Source organism: Aotus nancymaae, unplaced genomic scaffold, assembly GCF_030222135.1.
Source record: "Aotus nancymaae isolate 86718 unplaced genomic scaffold, 86718_ANA_hifiasm-v0.15.2.pri h1tg000094l, whole genome shotgun sequence".
In the NCBI taxonomy this organism is placed as follows: Eukaryota; Metazoa; Chordata; class Mammalia; order Primates; family Aotidae; genus Aotus; species Aotus nancymaae.
This window is the reverse complement of record NW_026988509.1, coordinates 720,973-740,331: the sequence shown is the minus strand read 5'-3', so window position 1 is coordinate 740,331 and position 19,359 is coordinate 720,973. Positions and strand designations below refer to the sequence as shown.

General features: G+C 59.0%; 3 protein-coding genes across 4 annotated transcripts in view; 1 reads left to right on the top strand and 2 right to left on the bottom strand.

Annotated features, from left to right (window-relative positions):
• The window catches only part of LOC135271862 (epidermal growth factor receptor-like), a 33,722-nt gene extending 21,021 nt beyond the window's left edge, over window positions 1–12,701 (bottom strand). Inside the window, 1 exon segment of the mRNA XM_064369881.1 lies at window positions 12,068–12,701. Within this exon segment, the coding sequence (XP_064225951.1) occupies window positions 12,068–12,701 (634 nt within the window).
• LOC135271865 (germinal-center associated nuclear protein-like) overlaps window positions 1–19,359 on the bottom strand; it is a 190,296-nt gene that overhangs the window by 166,229 nt on the left and 4,708 nt on the right. The gene's annotated exons all lie outside the window — the stretch shown is intronic.
• LOC135271866 (germinal-center associated nuclear protein-like) overlaps window positions 13,930–19,359 on the top strand; it is a 52,427-nt gene continuing 46,997 nt past the window's right edge. For both annotated transcript variants that reach the window (XM_064369888.1, XM_064369886.1), the window contains exons 1-4: window positions 13,930–15,173; window positions 15,726–15,949; window positions 17,321–17,399; window positions 17,756–17,900. In XM_064369888.1, coding sequence (XP_064225958.1) covers window positions 13,955–15,173; window positions 15,726–15,949; window positions 17,321–17,399; window positions 17,756–17,900 — 1,667 coding nt within the window. In that variant the 5' untranslated portion in view covers window positions 13,930–13,954. The remainder of the gene's footprint in view (window positions 15,174–15,725; window positions 15,950–17,320; window positions 17,400–17,755; window positions 17,901–19,359) is intronic.

Below are 19,359 nucleotides of genomic sequence, written 5' to 3'. Positions count from 1 at the left end.
GGCAGGGGTAGGTGCCCAGGGGCCTGGGTCCCTGGACGGGGTAGGTGCTGGGGGCCTGCATCTCTGGACAGGGGTAGGTGCCTGGGGGGCCTTGGTGTCTGGACAGGGATAGGTGCATGGTCCTGGAAAGGGGTAGGTGTTAGGGGTCCTCGGCCTCTGGACAGGGGCAGGTGGAGGGGTCCAGGGCCTCTGGACAGGCGCAGGTGCCGGGGCGCATGGGTCTTTGGACAGGGGTAGGTGCCGGGGGGCCTGAGTCTCTAGAAACTGGTAGGTGCCGGGGTCTGGTTCTCTGAACAGGGGTAGGTGCCAGGGGACTGGGTCTCTGGACAGGGGCTGGTGCCGAGGAGCCTGGGTCTCTGGACAGGGGCAGGTGCCGAGGTCCAGGGCCTCTGGACAGGGCTAGGTGCCGGAGGCCCTGGGTCTCTGAACCGGGGTTGGTGCCGAGGGGACTGGGATTTAGTAGGTGTTGGGCTCTAGGGCCTCTGGACAGAGGCAGTTGCCGGGGGGCCTGTGTCTCTAGACAGGGGTAGGTGCCGGGGTCCTGGTTCTCTGGACAGGGGTAGGCGCCGGTATCCTGGGTCTCTGGAAAGGGTAGGTGCTGGGGGTTGGGTCTCTGGACAGGGGTAGGTGTTTGGGGATTTTGGTCTCTGGACAGGGGAAGGTGCTGGGGGGCCTGAGTCGCTACACAGGGGTAGGTGCCTAGGTGGTTGGGTCTCTGGACAGGTGCAGGGCCTGGGGGGCCTGGGTATCTGGACAGGGGCAGGGACTGGGGGGCGTGGGTATCTGGACATGTTTAGGTGCCGGGGTCCTGAGTCTCTGGACAGCTGTAGGTGCCGGGGGGCCTTGGTCTCTGGACAGGGGCAGGTGCCGGGGAGCCTGGGTCCCTTGACAGGGGCAGGTACCGGGGTCCAGGGCCTCTGGACAGGGCTAGGTGCCAGGGTTCCTGAGTCTCTGGACAGGGGTAGGTGCCGGGGGGCCTGGGTCTCTGGACAGGGGTAGGTGCCGGGGGTCCTCGATCTCTGGACTTGGTAAGTGCCATGGGCCTGGGTCTCTGGACAGGGGTAGGTGCCGGGGTCCTGGGTCTCTGGACAGGGGTAGCTGCCAGGGTCCTGGGTCTTTGGACAGGGGTTTGTGCCGGGGGCCTGGGTGTATGGACAGGGTTAGGTGCCGGGGTCCTGCGTCTCTGGACGGGATAGGTGCTGGGGGCCTGTGTCTGTGGACAGGGTTAGGTGCCGGGGGTTCTGGGTTTCTTGACAGGGGTAGGTCCCGGGGGGCCTGTGTCTCTGGACAGGGGTAGGTACCGGGGGCCTGTGTCTCTGGACAGGGGTAGGTGCCGGGGTCCAGGGCTTCTGGACAGGGCTAGGTGCCGGGGGACCTGATGTCTCTGGACAGGGCTTGGTGCCGGGGGGCCTGGATCTCTGGACAGGGGTATGTGCCGGGGTCCAGGGCCTCTGGACAGGGGTATGTGCCGGGGTCCAGGGCCTCTGGGCAGGGGTAGGTTACCAGGGGCCTGGGTCCCTGGATGGGGTAGGTGAGGGGGGCCTGGTTCTCTGGACAGGGATAGGTGCTGGGGGGCCTTGGTGTCTGGACAGGGATAGGTGCGTGGTCCTGGAAAGGGGTAGGTGTTAGGGGTCCTCGGCCTCTGGACAGGGGCAGGTGCAGGCGTCCAGGGCCTCTGGACAGGGGCAGGTGCCGAGGGTCTGGGCCTCTGGACAGGGGCAGGTGCCGGGGTCCAGGGCCTCTCGACAGGGGCGCGTGCCGTGGGGCCTGGGTCTCTGAACAGGGGTAGGTGCCGGGGGCCTGGGTCTCTGGACAGGGGCTGGTGCCGGGGGCCTGGGTCTCTCAACGGGGTAGGTGCCTGGGGCCTGGGTCTCTGGACAGGGACAGGTGCCTGGGGGCCTGGGACTCGACATGGGTAGGTCCCGGGATCCAGGGCCTCTGGATACGGGCAGGTTCTGGGGGGCCTGGGTCTCTTGACAGGGGCAAATGCAGGAGCGCCTGGGTCTCTAGACAGGGATAAGTGCTGGCTGGCCTGGGTCTGGGTACAGGGGTAGGTTCCCGGGGGGCCCGGGTCTCTGGACAGGGGTACGTGCCGGGGTCCAGGGCCTCTGCACAGGGCTAGGTGCCGGGGGCCCTGGGTCTCTGGACAGGGTAGGTGCCTGGGGGCCTGGGTCTCTGGACATGGGTAGGTGCAGGGTGCTGGACAGGGGTTGGTGTTGGGGGCCCTCGGCCTCTGTACAGGGGTAGGTGTTGGGGGACCTTGGTCTCTGCACAGGGGTAGGTGCCGGGGTTCCTGAATCTCTGGACAGGGGTACGTGCCCGGAGCCTGGGTCTCTGGACAGGGGTAGGTGCCGGGGGACCTGGGTCTGTGGACAGGGGTAGATGCCGGGGTCCAGGGCCTCTGGACAGGGCTAGGTGCCGGGGTGCCTGAGTCTCTGGACAGGGGTAGCTGCCGGGGGGACGGGTGTCTCTGGGCAGGTGTTGGTGCCAGGGGTCCTGAGTCTCTGGACAGGGGAGGTGCCGGGGGCCCGGGTCTCAGGACAGGAGTAGGTGCCAGGGGTCCTCGGTCTCTGGACGTGGTAAGTGCCATGGACCTGGGTGTCTGGACAGGGGTAGGTGCCGGGGGCCTGGGTCTGTGGACAGGGGTAGATGCCGGGGTCCAGAGCCTCTGGACAGGGCTAGGTGCCGGGGTGCCTGAGTCTCTGGACAGGGGTAGGTGCCGGGGTTCCTCGGTCTCTGGACGTGGTAAGTGCCATGGGCCTGGGTCTCTGGACAGGGTTAGGTGCCAGGTGTCCTCGGTCTCTGGACAGGGTAAGTGTCGTGGGCCTGAGTCTTCGGATAGGGGTAGGTGCCGGGGAGCCTGGTCCTCTGGACAGGGATAGGTGCCGGGGGGCCTGGGCCTGTGTAGGTGCCGGGGTCCAGGGCCTCTGGATAGGGGCAGGTGCCAGGGGGCCTTGGTCTTTGGACAGGGGTAGGTGCCGGGGGGCCTGGGCCTGGGTAGGTGTCGCGGTCCAGGTCCTCTGGACAGGGGCATGTGCCGGGGGGCCTGGGTCTGTGGACAGGGGTAGGTTCTGGGGGTCCTGGGTCTCTGGACAGAGGCAGGTGCCGGGGGCCCTGGGTCCCTTGACACAGGTACGTGCCAGGGTTCTTGGGTCTTTGGACAGTGGTAGGTGCCGGGGGGCCTGGGTCTCTGGACAGGGGCAGGTGCTGGGGCCTGGGTCTCTGAACGGGGTGGGTTCTGGGGGCATGGGTCTCTAGACGATGGTAGGTGCCGGGGGGCCTGGGCCTGGGTAGGTTCCGGGGTACAGGGCCTCTGGACAGGGGCAGGTACTGGGGGGCCTGGGTCTCTGAACGGGGGTAGGTGCCAGGGGGCCTGGGTCTCTGGACGGGGGTAGGTGCCGGGGGTCCTGGGTCTCTGGACGGGGGTAGGTGCCGGGAGACCTGGGCCTGGGTAGGTGCCAGGGTCCAGGGCCTCTGGACAGGGGCAGGTGCCGGGGTCCTGGGTCTATGGACGGGACACGTGCCAGAGGCCTGGGTCTCTGGACAGGGGTATGTCCAGTCCCGGGGGGCCTGGGACTGGCTAGGTGCCGGGGGTCCTGGGCCTCTCGACAGGGGTTTGGGTCTCTCGACAGGGGCAGAGACTGGCTGAGCCGAAACTCTTTCGTAAGATCCCATTTATCAATTTTGGCTTTTGTTGCAATGGCTTTTGCTGTTTTAGTCATGAAGTCTTTGCCCTTGCCTATGTCCTGGATGAGATTGCTTAGGTTTTCTTCTAGGGTATTTATAGTTTTAGTTTTTATGTTTGCGTCTTTAATCCATCTTAATTTTTGTGTAAGATGTAAGGAATGGGTCTAGTTTCTGTTTTCTGCATATGGCTAGCCAGTTTTCCCAGCACCATTGATTAAATTGGGAACCCTTTCCCCATTGCTTGTTCTTGACAGATTTGTGGAAGATCAGATGGTTGTGGACGCGTGGTGTTATTTCTGAGGTCTCTGTTCTGTTCCTTTGGTCTACATATTTAGTTCGTACCGGTACCATGCTGTTTTGGTTACTGTGTCTCTTTAGAACAGTCTCAAGTCAGGTAGTGTGATCCCTCCAGCTTTGTTCTTTTGACTTAGGATTGTCTTGGCTATACGGGCTCTTTTTTGGTTTCACATGAAATTTAAAGTAGTTGTTTCTGGTTTTGTGAAGAAAATCAGTGGTAGCTTGAGGGGAATAGCATTGAATTTACAAATTACTTTGGGCAGTATGGCCATTTTCACGATAATGATTCTTTCGACCCACGAGCATGGAATGTTTTTCCGTTTGTTTGTGTCCTCTCTTATTTCTTTGAGCGGTAGCTTGTAGTTCTCCTTGAAGAGGTCCTTCACTTCCCTTGTAAGTTGCATTCCTAGGTAATTTATTTTCTTTGTAACAATTGTGAATGGGAGGAGTTCACTCAAGGTTTGGCTCTCTGCTTGCCTGAGATGATGGGGTTTTGTAAATATACACTCATGTTGTCTGCAAACAGAGACAATTTGATGTCCTCTCTTCCTGTTTGAATACACTTTGTTTCTTTTTTTTTGCTTGATTTCTCTGGCCAGAGCTTCCAATACTATGTTGAATAGGAGTGGTGAAAGCCGGCATCCTTGTCTTGTGCTGGATTTAAAGGGAATGATTCCAGCTTTTGCCCATTCATTATGGTACTGGCTATGGGTTTGTCATTAATAGCTCTTACTATTTAGAGATAGTTCTGTCAACACCTAGTTTATGCAGAGTTTTTAGCATGAAAGGGTGTTGAATTTTATCAAAGACCTTTTCTGCATCTATTGAGATAATCATGTGTGTTTTTTTTTTTGGGTCATTGGCCAGGGATATGTGCCGGGGGCCTGGTTCTCTGCACAGGTTAGGTGCCGGGATCCAGGGCATCTTGACAGGGCTAGGTGCCGGGAGCCCAGGGTCTCTGGACAGAGGTAGTTGCTGGGGCCCTGGGCCTGGGTAGGTGCTAGGGTCCAGTGCCTCTGGACAGGGGCAGGTGCCGGAAGGCCTGGGTCGGTCTCTGGACAGGGTTAGGTGCCTGGGGGCCTGGGTCTCCGGACAGGGGTATGTGCCGGGGTCCAGGGCCTCTGGGCAGGGGTAGGTACTGGGGGCCTGGTTCTCTGGACAGGGGTAGGTGCTGGGGGCCTTGGTGTCTGGACAGGGATATGTGTACGGTCCTGGAAAGGGGTAGGTGTTAGGGGTCCTCGGCCTCTGGACAGGGGCAGGTGCAGGGGTCCAGGGCCTCTGGACAGGGTCAGGTGCCGAGGGTCTGGGCCTCTGGACAGGCGCAGGTGCCGGGGCGCATGGGTCTTTGGACAGGGGTAGGTGCCGGGGGCCTGAGTCTCTAGAAACTGGTAGGTGCCGGGGTCTGGGTCTCTGAACAGGGGTAGGTGCCAGGGCCCTAGGTCTCTGAACAGGGGTAGGTGCCAGGGGCCTGGGTCTCTGGACAGGGGCTGGTGCCGAGGAGCCTGGGTCTCTGGACAGGGGCAGGTGCCGAGGTCCAGGGCCTCTGGACAGGGCTAGGTGCCGGAGGCCCTGGGTCTCTGAACCGGGATAGGTGCCGAGGGGCCTGGGACTTAGTAGGTACTGGGCTCTAGGGCCTCTGGACAGAGGCAGTTGCCAGGGGGCCTGTGTCTCTAGACAGGGGTAGGTGCCGGGGTCCTGGGTCTCTGGACAGGGGTAGCTGCCAGGGTCCTGGGTCTCTGGACATGGGTAGGTGCCGGGGGCCTGGGTGTCTGGACAGGGTTAGGTGCCGGGGTCCTGCGTCTCTGGACGGGATAGGTGCTGGGGGCCTGTGTCTGTGGACAGGGTTAGGTGCCGGGGGTTCTGGGTCTCTTGACAGGGGTAGGTCCCGGGGGGCCTGTGTCTCTGGACAGGGGTAGGTACCGGGGGCCTGTGTCTCTGGACAGGGGTAGGTGCCGGGGTCCAGGGATTCTGGACAGGGCTAGGTGCCGGGGGACCTGATGTCTCTGGACAGGGCTTGGTGCCGGGGGGCCTGGATCTCTGGACAGGGCTAGATGTGGGGTCCTGGACCGGGGTAGGTGTTGGGGTCCTGGGCCTCTGGACAGGGGTAGGTGCCGGGGCCTCGGTCTGTGGACAGGGGTAGGTGCCGGGGGCCTGGGTCTCTGGACGGGGGTAGGTGCCGGGGCCTGGGTCTCAGGACAGGCGTAGGTGCCGGGTTCCAGGGACTCTGCACAGAGCTGGGTGCCGGGGTCCCTGGGTCTCTGGACGGGTAGGTGCCGGGGAGCCTGGGTCTCTGGACAGGTGTTGGTGCCGGGGTCCAGGGTCTCTGGAGAGGGTAGGTGCTAGGGTCCTGGGTCTCTGGACAGGCGTAGGTGTCAAGAGTCCTGGGTCTCTGTACGGGAGTAGGTGCCAGGGGGCCTGGGCCTGGGTAGGTGCCGGGGTCCAGGGTGTCTGGACAGGGTCAGGTGCCGGTGGGCCTTGATCTCTGGACGGGGCCAGGTTCCAGGGTCCTGGGCCTCTGAACGGGGGTATCTGCCGGAGTCCAAGGCCTCTAGACGGGGTAGGTCCCGGGGGACTGGGTTTCTGGACAGGGGTAGGTGCCAGGGATCTTGGTCCTCTGGACGGGGTAGGTGCCGGGGGCCTGGGTCTCTCGACAAGGGTAAGTGCCTGGGGGCCTGGGCCTCTGGACAGGGTTACGTGCCGGGGGGCCTGGCCCTGTGTAGGTGCCGGGGTCCAGGGCCTCTGGACAGGGGCAGGGACCGGGGGCCCTGGGTCTCCGGACAGGGGCAGGTGCAGGGGGCCTGGGTTTCTGAACGGCGGGGGTAGGTGCCGGGGTGCCTGGGTCTCTGGACAGGGATAGGTGCCGGGCTCCATGGCCTCTGGAAGGGGTAGGTGCAGGGGGCCTGGGTGTCTGGACAGGTGTAGGTGCCGGGGGGCCTTGGCGTGGGTAATTGCTGGGGTCCAGGGTGTCTGGACGGGGCAGCTGTAGGGGGCCAGGGTCTCCGAACGCGGGTAGCTGCCGGGGTCCAAGGCCTCTGCACAGGGGTAGGTGCCTGGGGGCCTGGGTCTCTGGACAGGTGTATGTGCCGGGGTCCAGGGCCTCTGGGCAGGTGTAGGTGCCCTCGGAGGCCTGGGTCCCTGGACGGGGTAGGTGCTGGGGGCCTGGTTCTCTGGACACGGGTAGGTGCTGGGGGGCCTTGGTCTCTGGAGAGGGATAGGTGCGCGGTCCTGGAAAGGGGTAGGTGTTAGGGGTCCTCGGCCTCTAGACAGGGGCAGGTGCAGGGGTCCAGGGACTCTGGACAGGGGCAGGTGCCGAGGGTCTGGGCCTCTGGACAGGCGCAGGTGCCGGGGCGCATGGGTCTTTGGACAGGGGTAGGTACCGGGGGGCCTGAGTCTCTAGAAACTGGTAGGTGCCGGGGTCTGGGTCTCTGAACAGGGGTAGGTGCCAGGGGCCTGGGTCTCTGGACAGGGGCTGGTGCCGAGGAGCCTGGGTCTCTGGACAGGGGCAGGTGCCGAGGTCCAGGGCCTCAGGTCAGGGCTAGGTGCCGGAGGCCCTGGGTCTCTGAACCCGGGTAGGTGCCGAGGGGCCTGGGACTTAGTAGGTGCTGGGCTCTAGGGCCTCTGGACCGAGGCAGTTGCCGGGGGGCCTGTGTCTCTAGACAGGGGTAGGTGCCGGGGTCCTGGTTCTCTGGACGGGGGTAGGTGCCGGGGCCTGGGTCTCAGGACGGGGGTAGGTGCCGGGGTCCAGGGACTCTGCACAGAGCTGGGTGCCGGGGGCCCTGGGTCTCTGGACAGGGGTAGGTGCCGGGGAGCCTGGGTCTCTGGACAGGTGTTGGTGCCGGGTTCCAGGGTCTCTGGACAGGGGTAGGCCCCGGTATCTTGGGTCTCTGGAAAGGGTAGGTGCTGGGGGTTGGGTCTCTGGACAGGGATAGGTGTTTGGGGATTTTGGTCTCTGGACAGGGGAAGGTGCGGGGTCCTGGGTCTCTCGAAAGAGGCAGGTGCCGGGTGTTTGGGTCTCTGGACAGCGTCAGGTGCCGAGGGGCCTTGGCCTGGGTAGGTGCCGGGGTCCAGGCCTCTGAACAGGGGCAGGTGCCGGGGGTTTAGGTCTCTGGAGAGGGGCAGGTGACAGGGGCCTGGGTCTCCGGACAGGGGTAGGTGCTGGCGGGCCTGGGTCACTACACAGGGCTAGGTGCCTAGGTGCTTGGGTCTCTGGACAGGTGCAGGGACCGGGGGGCCTGGGTATCTGGACAGGGGCAGGTGCCGGGGTTCAGGGCATCTGGACATGTTCAGGTGCTGGGGTCCTGAGTCTCTGGACAGCTGTAGGTGCCGAGGGGCCTTGGTCTCTGGACAGGGTCAGGTGCCGAGGGGACTTATCCTGGGTAGGTGCCGGGGTCCAGGGCCTCTGAACAGGGGCAGGTGCCAGGGGTTTAGGTCTCTGGAGAGGGGCAGGTGCCAGGGGCCTGGGTCTCTGGACAGGGGTAGGTGCCAGGGGTCCTCGGTCTCTGGACGTGATAAGTGCCATGGCCCTGGGTCTCTGGACACGGGTAGGTGTCGGGGTCCTGCGTCTCTGGACAGAGGTAAGTGCCGGAGGCCTGAGTCTCTGGACAGGGCTAAGTGCCGGAGGCCTGGGTCTCTGGACAGGTGTAGGTGCCGGGACGCCTTGGTCTTTGGATAGGGGTAGGTGCTGCGGGGCCTGGGTCTCTGGAAGGGGCAGGTGCCTTGGTCTCTGTATAGGGGTAGGTGCTGGGGGGCCTGGGTCTCTGGAAGGGGCAGGTGCCGGGGGCCTAGGTCTCTGAACGGTGGTTGGTGCCAGGGGGCCTGGGTCTCTGGACGGGTAGGTGCCAGGGGTCCTTGGTCTTTGGACGGGGGCAGGTGCCAGGGGGCCTGGGCCTCGGTAGGTGCCGGGTTCCAGGGCCTCTGGACAGGGAAAGGTGCTGGGGGGACTGGGTCTCTGGACAGGGGCTGGAGCCGGGGGCCTGGGTCTCTGAACGGGGATAGGTGCCGGGATCCAGGGCCTCTGGACAGAGGTAGGTGACGGGGGCCTGGGTCTCCGGACAGGGTAGGGGCTGGGGGCCTGGTTCTCTGGAAAGGGTTAGGTGTCGGGGTCCTGGGTCGCTGAACAGGGGTAAGTGCGGGGTCCTGAACAGGGGTAGGTGTTGCGGTCCCGTGCCTCTGGACAGGGGTAGGTATTGGGGGACCTGGGTCTTTAGACAAGGGTAGGTGTGGGGTCCTGGGCCTCTGGACAGGGGCAGGTGCCGGGGTCCAGGGCCTCTCGACAGGGGCACGTGCCGTGGGGCCTGGGTCTCTGAACAGGGGTAGGTGCCGGGGGCCTGGGTCTCTGGACAGGGGCTGGTGCCGGGGGCCTGGGTCTCTCAACGGGGGTAGGTGCCTGGGTACTAGGTCTCTGGACAGGGACAGGTGCCTGGGGGCCTGGGACTCGACATGGGTAGGTCCCGGGATCCAGGGCCTCTGGATACGCGCAGGTTCTGGGGGGCCTGGGTCTCTTGACAGGGGCAAATGCAGGGGCGGCTGGGTCTCTGGACAGGGATAAGTGCTGGCTGGCCTGGGTCTGGGGACAGGGGTAGGTTCCCGGGGGGCCCGGGTCTCTGGACAGGGGTACGTGCCGGGGTATAGGGCCTCTGCACAGGGCTAGGTGCCGGGATGCCTGAGTCTCTGGACAGGGGTAGGTGCCGGGGGGCCTGGGTCTCTGGACAGGGGTAGGTGCCGGGGGTCCTCGGTCTCTGGACGTGGTAAGTGCCATGGGCCTGGGTCTCTGGACAGGGGTAGGTGTCGGGGTCCTGAGTCTCTGGACAGGGGTAAGTGCCGGAGGCCTGGGTCTCTGGACAGGTGTAGGTGCCGGGACACCTTGGTCTTTGGATAGGGGTAGGTGCTGCGGCGCCTGGGTCTCTGGAAAGGGCAGGTGCCTTGGTCTCTGTATAGCGGTAGGTGCCGGGGGGCCTGGGTCTCTGGAAGGGGCAGGTGCCGGGGGCCTAGGTCTCTGAACGGTGGTTGGTGCCAGGGGGCCTGGGTCTCTGGACGGGTAGGTGCCAGGGTTCCTTGGTCTCTGGACGGGGGCAGGTGCCAGGGGGCCTGGGCCTCGGTAGGAGCCGGGTTCCAGGGCCTCTGGACAGGGAAAGGTGCTGGGGGGACTGGGTCTCTGGACAGGGGCTGGTGCCGGGGGCCTGGGTCTGTGGACAGGAGTAGGTTCCGGGGGACCTCTGTCTCTGGACAGAGGCAGGTGCCGGGGGGCCTGAGTCTCTTGACACGGGAACGTGCCGGGGGTCTTTGGTCTCTGGACAGGGGTAGGTGCCGCGGGGCCGGGGTCTCTGGACAGGGGTAGGTGCCGGGGGGCCTGGGTCTCTGGACAAGGGTAGCTGCTGGGGGCGGGTGTCTCTGGGCAGGTGTAGGTGCCAGGGGTCCTGAGTCTCTGGATAGGGGACTTGCCAGGGGCCCGGGTCTCAGGACAGGGGTAGGTGCCGGGGTCCAGAGTCTCTGGACAGGGTTAAGTGCCGGAGGCCTGGGTCTCTGGACAGGTGTAGGTGCCGGGACGCCTTGGTCTTTGGATAGGGGTAGGTGCTGCGGGGCCTGGGTCTCTGGAAGGGGCAGGTGCCTTGGTCTCTGTATAGCGGTAGGTGCTGGGGGGCCTGGGTCTCTGGAAGGGGCAGGTGCCGGGGTCCTAGGTCTCTGAACGGTGGTTGGTGCCAGGGGGCCTGTGTCTCTGGACGGGTAGGTGCCAGGGTTCCTTGGTCTCTGGACAGGGGCAGGTGCCAGGGGGCCTGGGCCTCGGTTGGTGCCGGGTTCCAGGACCTCTGGACAGGGAAAGGTGCTGGGGGGACTGGGTCTCTGGACAGGGGCTGGTGCCGGGGGCCTGGGTCTCTGAACGGGGATAGGTGCCGGGATCCAGGGCCTCTGGACAGAAGTAGGTGACGGGGGCCTGGGTCTCCGCACAGGGTAGGGGCTGGGGGCCTGGTTCTCTGGAAAGGGTTAGGTGTCGGGGTCCTGGGTCGCTGAACAGGGGTAGGTGCGGGGTCCTGAACAGGGGTAGGTGTTGCGGTCCTGTGCCTCTGGACAGGGGTAGGTATTGGGGGACCTGGGTCTTTAGACAAGGGTAGGTGTGGGGTCCTGGGCCTCTGGACAGGGGCAGGTGCCGGGGCCCAGGGCCTCTCGACAGGGGCACGTGCCGTGGGGCCTGGGTCTCTGAACAGGGGTAGGTGCCGGGGGCCTGGGTCTCTGGACAGGCGTAGGTGTCTGGGGGCCTGGGTCTCTGGACATGGGTAGGTGCGGGGTGCTGGACGGGGGTTGGTGTTGGGGGATCTTGGCCTCTGTACAGGGGTAGGTGTTGGGGGACCTTGGTCTCTGGATAGAGGTAGGTGCGGGTTCCTGGGCTTCTGGACAGAGGCAGCTGCCGGGGGTTGGGGTCTTTCGACAGGGGCAGATGCCGAGGGGCCTAGGCCTTGGTAGGTGCCGGAGTCCAGGGCCTCTGAACAGGGGCAGGTGCCGGGGTTTAGGTCTCTGTACAGGGGCAGGTGCTGGGGGCCTGGGTCTGTGGACAGGGGAAGGTGCCGGGGGGGCTGTGTGTCTGGACAGTGGTAGGTGTCGGAGGGGCTGGGTGTCTGGATAGTGGTAGGTGCCGGGGGGCCTGGGTCTCTGGACAGGGGTAGGTTCCGGGGGTCCTGGGTCTCCGCACAGGGGTATGTGCCGGGGGGCCCGGGTCTCTGCACAGGGATAGGTGCCGGGGGGCCCGGGTCTCTTGACAGGTACAGGGGCCGGGGGGCCTGGGTATCCGGACAGGGGTACCCTGGCCAGGGTCCAGTGCATCTGGACATTTTCAGGTGCCGCGGGCATGGGTCTTTTCACACGGGCAGATGCGGGGGCGCCTATGTCTCTAGACAGAGGTAGGTGCCGGAGGGCCTGGGTCTCTGGACAGGGGTAGATGCCGGCGGGCCTGGGTCTCTGGACAGGTGTAGGTGCCGGAGGTCCTGAATCTCTGGACAGGGGTAGTTGCCCGGAGCCTGGGTCTCTGGACAGGGGTAGGTGCCAGGGGGCCTGGGTCCGTTTGGGAGACTAGGAATCCGCCCGCACGTACCGGGCTCGAGACCCGGCAAAGGGCGCGAGGCGAGGCGGACCCGCCCCACCGGAAGCTCCGCCACCTGGCAGGGTGCCGACGGCGGAACCCGATCGCGGCGGAACCCGGTAGTACTGCGCGAGCCGGAAATCGGTCCTCCGCGTTTTCTGTCCTCCGCGTTTTCCGTCCGCGGTGCGCAGTGGCAGTGTCGCGGCAGCCGGCTGGGCTTGCGCCTCTCGTCCTTTTGGGGGATCCGGGAGCTGCGCGGGCCTCGGGGTCCAGCGGCGAGACGGTGAGCGAGGGGGTTGGGCCGGCGTCGGGCCCTCCCCGTCATCTCTAAGGGAGCGCTGCGTCGTCGGCGGCCCCGGCGAGCCCGGGGCGGGACCGCGGCCTCCGCCTTTCGGGCTGCGCTGGGCGGAAGCTTAGGCTTCCGGGCACGCCGTCCCCGCCGGGGTCCGCAGCTCCGTGGCGGCGCGTCACCCTTCGGCCGGCTGCGGGGTCGCCGGGGCTGTAATGGAGTGCGCGAGGACGCGCTTGGCGCGCAGCCGCCCCGAGGGAAGCCGGTTGGGAGGAGGCCCCGAAACGCTAACGTTCTGTCTGCGTTACGGTCCGGTTCTCCGGCTGTAGAGAGTGCAGGCGGTCGGGAGAAATCCATCTCTTAAGTCGTAAGGAGGAACAGCGTTCATTTTCTTACTGCCAGTGGAGGTTTTTCATGAATTTACCAACTCAGTCATTCGGCCATTTTTTTTTTTTTTTTTTTTTAATCTTAAAGGATCACGCTTTATTTTATTTTATTTTTTTTTTATTGCATTTTAGGTTTTGGGGTACATGTGAATAACATGCAAGGTTGTTGCACAGGTGCACACGTGGCAGTATGATTTGCTGCCTCCCTCCCCTTCACCTATATCTGGCATTTCTCCCCATGCTATCCCTCCCCAACTCCCCACCTCCCCACTATCCCCCCTCCCCTCCAACAGACCCCCATGTATAGTGCTCCCCTCCCTGTGTCCATGTGTTCTCCTTGTTCAACACCCGCCTATGAGTGAGAACATGTGGTGTTTGATTTTGTGTTCTTGTGTCAGTTTGCTGAGAATGATGGTTTCCAGGTTCATCCATGTCCCTACGAAGGATGTGAACTCCTCCTTTTTAATGGCTGCATAATATTCCATGGTGTATATGTGCCACATTTTTCCTGTCCAGTCTATCACTGATGGGCATTTGGGCTGGTTCCAGGTCTTTGCTATTGTAAACTGTGCTGCAATGAACATTCGTGTGCATGTGTCCTTATAGTAGAACGATTTATAATCCTTTGGATATATGCCCAGTAATGCGATTGCTGGGTCAAATGGAATTTCTATTTCTAGGTCCTTGAGGAATCGCCACACTGTCTTCCACAGTGGTTGAACTAATTTACACTCCCACCAACAGTGTAAAAGTGTTCCTATTTCTCCACATCCTCTCCAGCATCTGTTTTCTCCAGATTTTTTAATGATCGCCATTCTAACTGGCGTGAGATGGTATCTCAATGTAGTTTTGATTTGCATTTCTCTGATGACCAGTGATGATGAGCATTTTTTCATATGTTTCTTGGCCTCATGTATGTCTTCTTTAGGATCACGCTTTAAACCTCTGTAACAAAGTAATTATTTGTACCGGTCTCTACGCCATTCTCTAACAAAAGAACCCGTTGGCTCTCAGAAAATAATAGTCCTTTGTCTGCCTTTGGAATAGTTATCCTTATATGACTGTGTTCAAAAATTCCTTTCTTAATTTTGTAGCAGAACGTAGCTGTGATGATCTGAATTTTTGTCTTTCAGCTTGTTATGAAGACGAAGGGGAGGCTGTTTCAGAACGCCAATTAGTTTTGTACACGTAATACTTACTACCTTCTAATAATTGGATCAGAAGATGAACCCAACTAATCCTTTCAGTGGGCAGCAGCCTAGTGCTTTTTCGGCGTCTTCTGGTAGTTGCGTAACAACATTCCCATCCAAGGCGCCGTTTCGATTTGGTCAGCCTCTTTTTGGACAAAACAGTACCTTATGTGGGAAGAGCTCAGGATTTCCCCAGGTATCCAGCTTTCCAGCATCTTCTGGAGTGAGTCACTCCTCTTCAGCGCAAACATTAGGGTTCACCCAAACCTCAACTGTTGGACTCTTTTCTGGACTTGACCACACATCCACCTTTGTAGCTACCTCTGGGCCTTCAAGTTCATCTGTGCTGGGAAACCCAGGATTTAGTTTTAAATCACCCACCGGTGTTGGGGCTTTCCCAAGCACTTCTACTTTTGGACAAGAAACTGGAGAAATAGTGAGTTCTGGTTTTGGGAAAACGGAATTCGGTTTTAAACCTCTGGAAAACGCAATGTTCAAACCAATACTGGGGGCTGCTGCTGAGCCAGAGAAAACCCAGAGCCAAATTGCTTCCGGGTTTTTCACATTTTCCCACCCAATTAGTGCCCCTGGAGGCCTGACCCCTTTCTCTTTTCCTCAAGTAACAAGTAGTTCAGCTACCAATTCAAATTTTACCTTTTCAAAACCAGTTAGTAGCAATAATTCATTATCTGCTTTTACCCCTGCTTTGTCAAACCAAAATGTAGAGGAAGAGAAGAGAGGACCTAAGTCAGTGTTTGGAAGTTCTAATAATAGCTTCAGTAGCTTCCCTGTGTCGTCATCTGCAGTTTTGGGTGAACCCTTCCAGGTCAGCAAAGCAGGTGTCAGGCAGGGGCGTGAAGAAGCTGTTTCCCAGGTGGAACCACCTCCCAGCCTAATGAAAGGCCTGAAAAGGAAGAAGGACCAGGATCGCTCCCCAAGGAGACATGGCCATGAGACAGCAGAAGATTCTGATCGTCTGTCCAGGGGGGATCATCCTCCAGATAAACGACCTGTCCGCCTGAATAGACCCCGGGGAGGTACTTTGTTTGGTCGGACAATACAGGATGTTTTCAAAAGCAATAAAGAAGTAGGTCGCCTGGGCAACAAGGAGTCCAAAAAGGAAATTGGCTTTGTTGAGTCTGCAGAAAGTGACCACGTGGCTACCCAAGGAGGGAGCCAGTCTCTACTGGCACCTTCCCGGATTGCAGGTTTGAATAAAGAGGAAGAAACTGAAAGTAGAGAAAAAAAAGGAGGTGAGTTCTGAAAATGTGGAACATAGTGTAAATCCTGCTGGCAGTTTCCCAGTAAGTTTCTCTGGGTGTTAGCTTGATTTTTCAGATAAATCTCCTCTAAACATTAGGGATTCTAGGCTGGGCGCGGTGGCTTATGCTTATAATCTCAGCACCTTGGGAGGCTGAGGTGGGTGGATCACAAGGTCAAGAGTTCGAGACCAGCCCGGCCAACATGGTGAAACCCCTCTTCTACTAAAAATACCAAAATTAGCCGGATGTGGTGGCGGGCCCCTGTAATCGCAGCTACTCTGGAGGCTGAGGCAGGGAGAATCACTTGAACCCAGGAGGCAAAGGTTGCAGTGAGCCAAGATCGCACCACTGCACTCCAGCTTGGTCAACAGGGCGAGACTTTGTCTCAAAAAAAACAAAACAAAAAAACACATTAGGGATTCTACATGTCATATGGAGCAGGTCTTACACCTGTGAACATCTTTGCTTTTACACAGGTGGTGCCTCCTGTTGTTAGAAAGTGTTATATCTGATGGTTTAAGTGTCTGTTCTCTGAACCCCTAGATTCTTTAAGAGGAACTCCTGTGCGTCAGAGTAAAAGAAGCGAGAGCACAGATAGTCTTGGGGGCTTGGCTCCCTCTGAAGTCACAGCGATCCAGTGCAAGAACGTCCCTGACTACCTGAACGACAGGACCGTCCTGGAGAACCATTTTGGCAAAATTGCTAAAGTGCAGCGCATCTTTACCAGGCGCAGCAAAAAGCTCGCAGTGGTGCATTTCTTTGATCATGTGAGTATTTCTGTATCGCCATTTGTTACCCTAGATTTGAGCCACGTCACTGTAAAACTTGTTTTTCTTTTTGGGGGGGCCATCATGGTCTATCAGTTATTTGTTTAATATAGGGAAATTACTCAAATATCTTATTTTTTTTTTTTTTGAGACGGAGTTTCGCTATTGCCTAGGCTGGAGTGTAATGGTACAATCTTGGCTCACTGAAACCACTGCCTCCCGGGTTCAAGAAATTCTCCTGCCTCAGCCTCCCGAGCAGCTGTGATTACAGGCATGCACCACCATGTCCTGCTAGTTTTGTATTTTTTTTTTTAGTAGAAATGGGGTTTCTCCGTGTTGGTCAGGCTAGTCTCAGACTCTGACCTTAGGTGATCTGCCCACCTTGGCCTCCCAAAGTGCTGGGATTACGGGTGTGAGCCACCACACCCAGCCTCAAATACCTTATTCTTTTTTTGACATGGGGTCTTGCACTGTTGCCCAGGCTGGAGTGCAGTGGCAAGATCTTGGCTCACTGCACCCTCCACCTCCCAGGTTCAAGTGATTTGCCTTTCTCAGCCTCCTGAGTAGCTGGGATTACAGGCACCTGCCACCATGCCTGGCTAATTTATTTGTAGTAGAGACAGTGTTTCACTATATTGATTAGGCTAGTCTTGAACACCTGACCTTGAGATCCACTCACCTCAACCTCCCAAAGTGCTGAGGTTACAGGCGTGAGTCACCGTGTCTAGCCCCTCATTTGTTTTTAAAGTCATTTTTTGCCTGTTGCAATGTGCTCATTTTCCCAGCTGAACATTAAATAGTTGATGACCTAATATGTAAATACACTGCCTTTATAAGCAATTCATTGGTACGGACAAAGCTGAACACCCTCATCTCTCCTGTTACCCAAGAGCAGTCCAGTTACCTAGTGTGGTGTGTGTTTTTCTAGACGTTTTTATGAGTATCTACAAGGAGACTAAGAGGTGGTTGGTTTTGTGTGTTTTCTGTGATAAATGGCATCTTGTGTGTTATTCTGCAGCTCCCTTTTACGCTTCATTGTGACTTGGAAAACTTGGTTTCTGTATATGTAATTAGCTGGTGAAAATCATCTCACTAAATGCCAGAGGCCAAGTTTGTGAGTTCTGTGAGGCAAAGTTGTTAATTCGGAAAAAAGAGCGGAGCAAATAGATGCTTGTGAGACAGATAAGGGAGACGACTGCGGCCACAGCCGAAGGCTCTGCAGGCAGCAGGTGGGGGATGGGGGTATCACTAGTGTACGGAGGACAGGGGCTCCTGGTGCCTTTGGGTGGATGTTTTGCTTACTGCGTTTGAGTTTTCAGTCTCATTTCCTTTAGTCTCCTGATGTACTCACACTTGGTGGTTGTTTTCTAGGCATCTGCAGCCCTGGCTAGAAAGAAGGGGAAAAGTTTGCATAAAGACATGGCGATCTTTTGGCACAGGAAGAAAATAAGTGAGTTTTCAATTCTCAGTTTTCAAAAAGTTATTTTTGTTTATTTATTTATTAGAGACGAGATCTCACTACGTTGCCCAGGCTGATCTGGGATTACAGGCATGAGCCACTGTGTGTGGCCTGGCCCTCTCTTCGGTTTCTCTTGCTCTGTACAAACCCTTTGAGTGTGGGCCCTTTCCCCAGCCAGTGGGGGAGGCTGGCTCTGCGTGGATTTGCATCTCAGTTATTCCCTTGGGCTCTTCTCTAACCTCCTGTGACAATGAAAAGAATATTACTTTCTCAAAACCAAAGTGACAAAGTCTAGTACCAGGTGATCTGTGACTGCATAAACTCTTTTCTGCCTCCTATGTCCTCAGGCCCCAATAAGAAACCCTTTTCCCTGAAGGAGAAGAAGCCTGGTGATGTTGTGGTCAGCCCGAGCCCGGAAGACACATCTTTTCAGCACTCTCCTCTTGGCAAGGCCACAGGGAGGGCTGGTGCTAGCAGCCTGCTGAATAAAAGGTGTGATGGCCCCTCCTAATGACCTTATTTGGGAAGTACCAGGAAATACTGCCCTACAGTGACACCTGAGTTGGGGCTGTGGGGTCGGGGGGTGGTGGTGAGGAAACAAGAGCCAGTTGTCAGGGATGCTTGAGGGTCGAGGGGCAGGGGTTCCTGAGCCTGCCCCTCCGGCCAGCATGGGCCGTGTGGAGGTGGGTCTGTGTGGGGCTGGTGCTCTCAGCCAGGAGAGAGAATTTTCTGACACTGGTACCTGCCAGCTGCAGAGAAGGTGGAGAGCAGTGGTACTGTCCTGTCTTGTTCTCACATGCCCTAGGGTCAAGGTTGCTGAGAAAGCCTTCCTTCGGGGCCGGCTGGGTCAAGGTTGCTGAGAAAGCCTTCCTTCCAGGGGCCGGCTGGGTCAAGGTTGCTGAGAAAGCCTTCCTTCGGGGCCGGCTGGGTCAAGGTTGCTGAGAAAGCCTTCCTTCGGGGCCGGCTGGGTCAAGGTTGCTGAGAAAGCCTTCCTTCGGGGCCGGCCTGGGTCAAGGTTGCTGGGAAAGCCTTCCTTCGGGGCCGGCTGGGTCAAGGCTGCTGAGAAAGCCTTCCTTCAGGGCCAGCCTGGGTCAAGGTTGCTGAGAAAGCCTTCCTTCGGGGCCGGCCTGGGTCAGGGTTGCTGAGAAAGCCTTCCTTCGCGGCCGGCTGGGTCAAGGCTGCTGAGAAAGCCTTCCTTCGGGGCTGGCCTTTTTGTTTGTTTCCATCTTGGCATTTTCTATGGGAGAATCTCGTCACACAGTTGCTGTAGCTGGTGAAGGCCTTTCAGCTACAGCAGCTGTTACAGGAGACCGGGGGAGGCTGCTCACTGAGGACACACAGTGCCTGCTCTGCGGAACAGACACATGCAGCCTGGCACCCTGTGGCTGCCTGCCTCACAGGGTATAGTAGCAAATCTCGCTCATCTTGTCCTGAATTCCACTGCAGTTGAGTGCAGTTCCACTTGGCATGTAAACGTATAAGCAATGACTTTTTTCCTCAAGACATCTAACTGGCTGTAATAAACCATGCATTCTTTTTTTTTTTTGGAGATGGAGTTTCGCTCTTGTTACCCAGGCTGGAGTGCAATGGTGCGATCTCGGCTCACTGCAACCTCCGCCTCCTGGGTTCAGGCAATTCTCCTGCCTCAGCCTCCTGAGTAGCTGGGATTACAGGCATGTGCCACCGTGCCCAGCTAATTTTTTGTACCTTTAGTAGAGACAGGGTTTCACCACGTTGACCAGGATGGTCTCAATCTCTTGACCTCGTGATCCACCCGCCTCGGCCTCCCAAAGTGCTGTCTTCTTTTTTATTTTGTTAAATAGAGACGGGGTCTCTCCATGTTGGCCAGGCTGTTCTCGAACTGCTGACCTCAGGTGATCCACCTGCCTTGGCATCCCAAAGTGCTGGGATTACAGGCATGAGTCACTGTGCCCGGCCTCTTTTTTTTTTG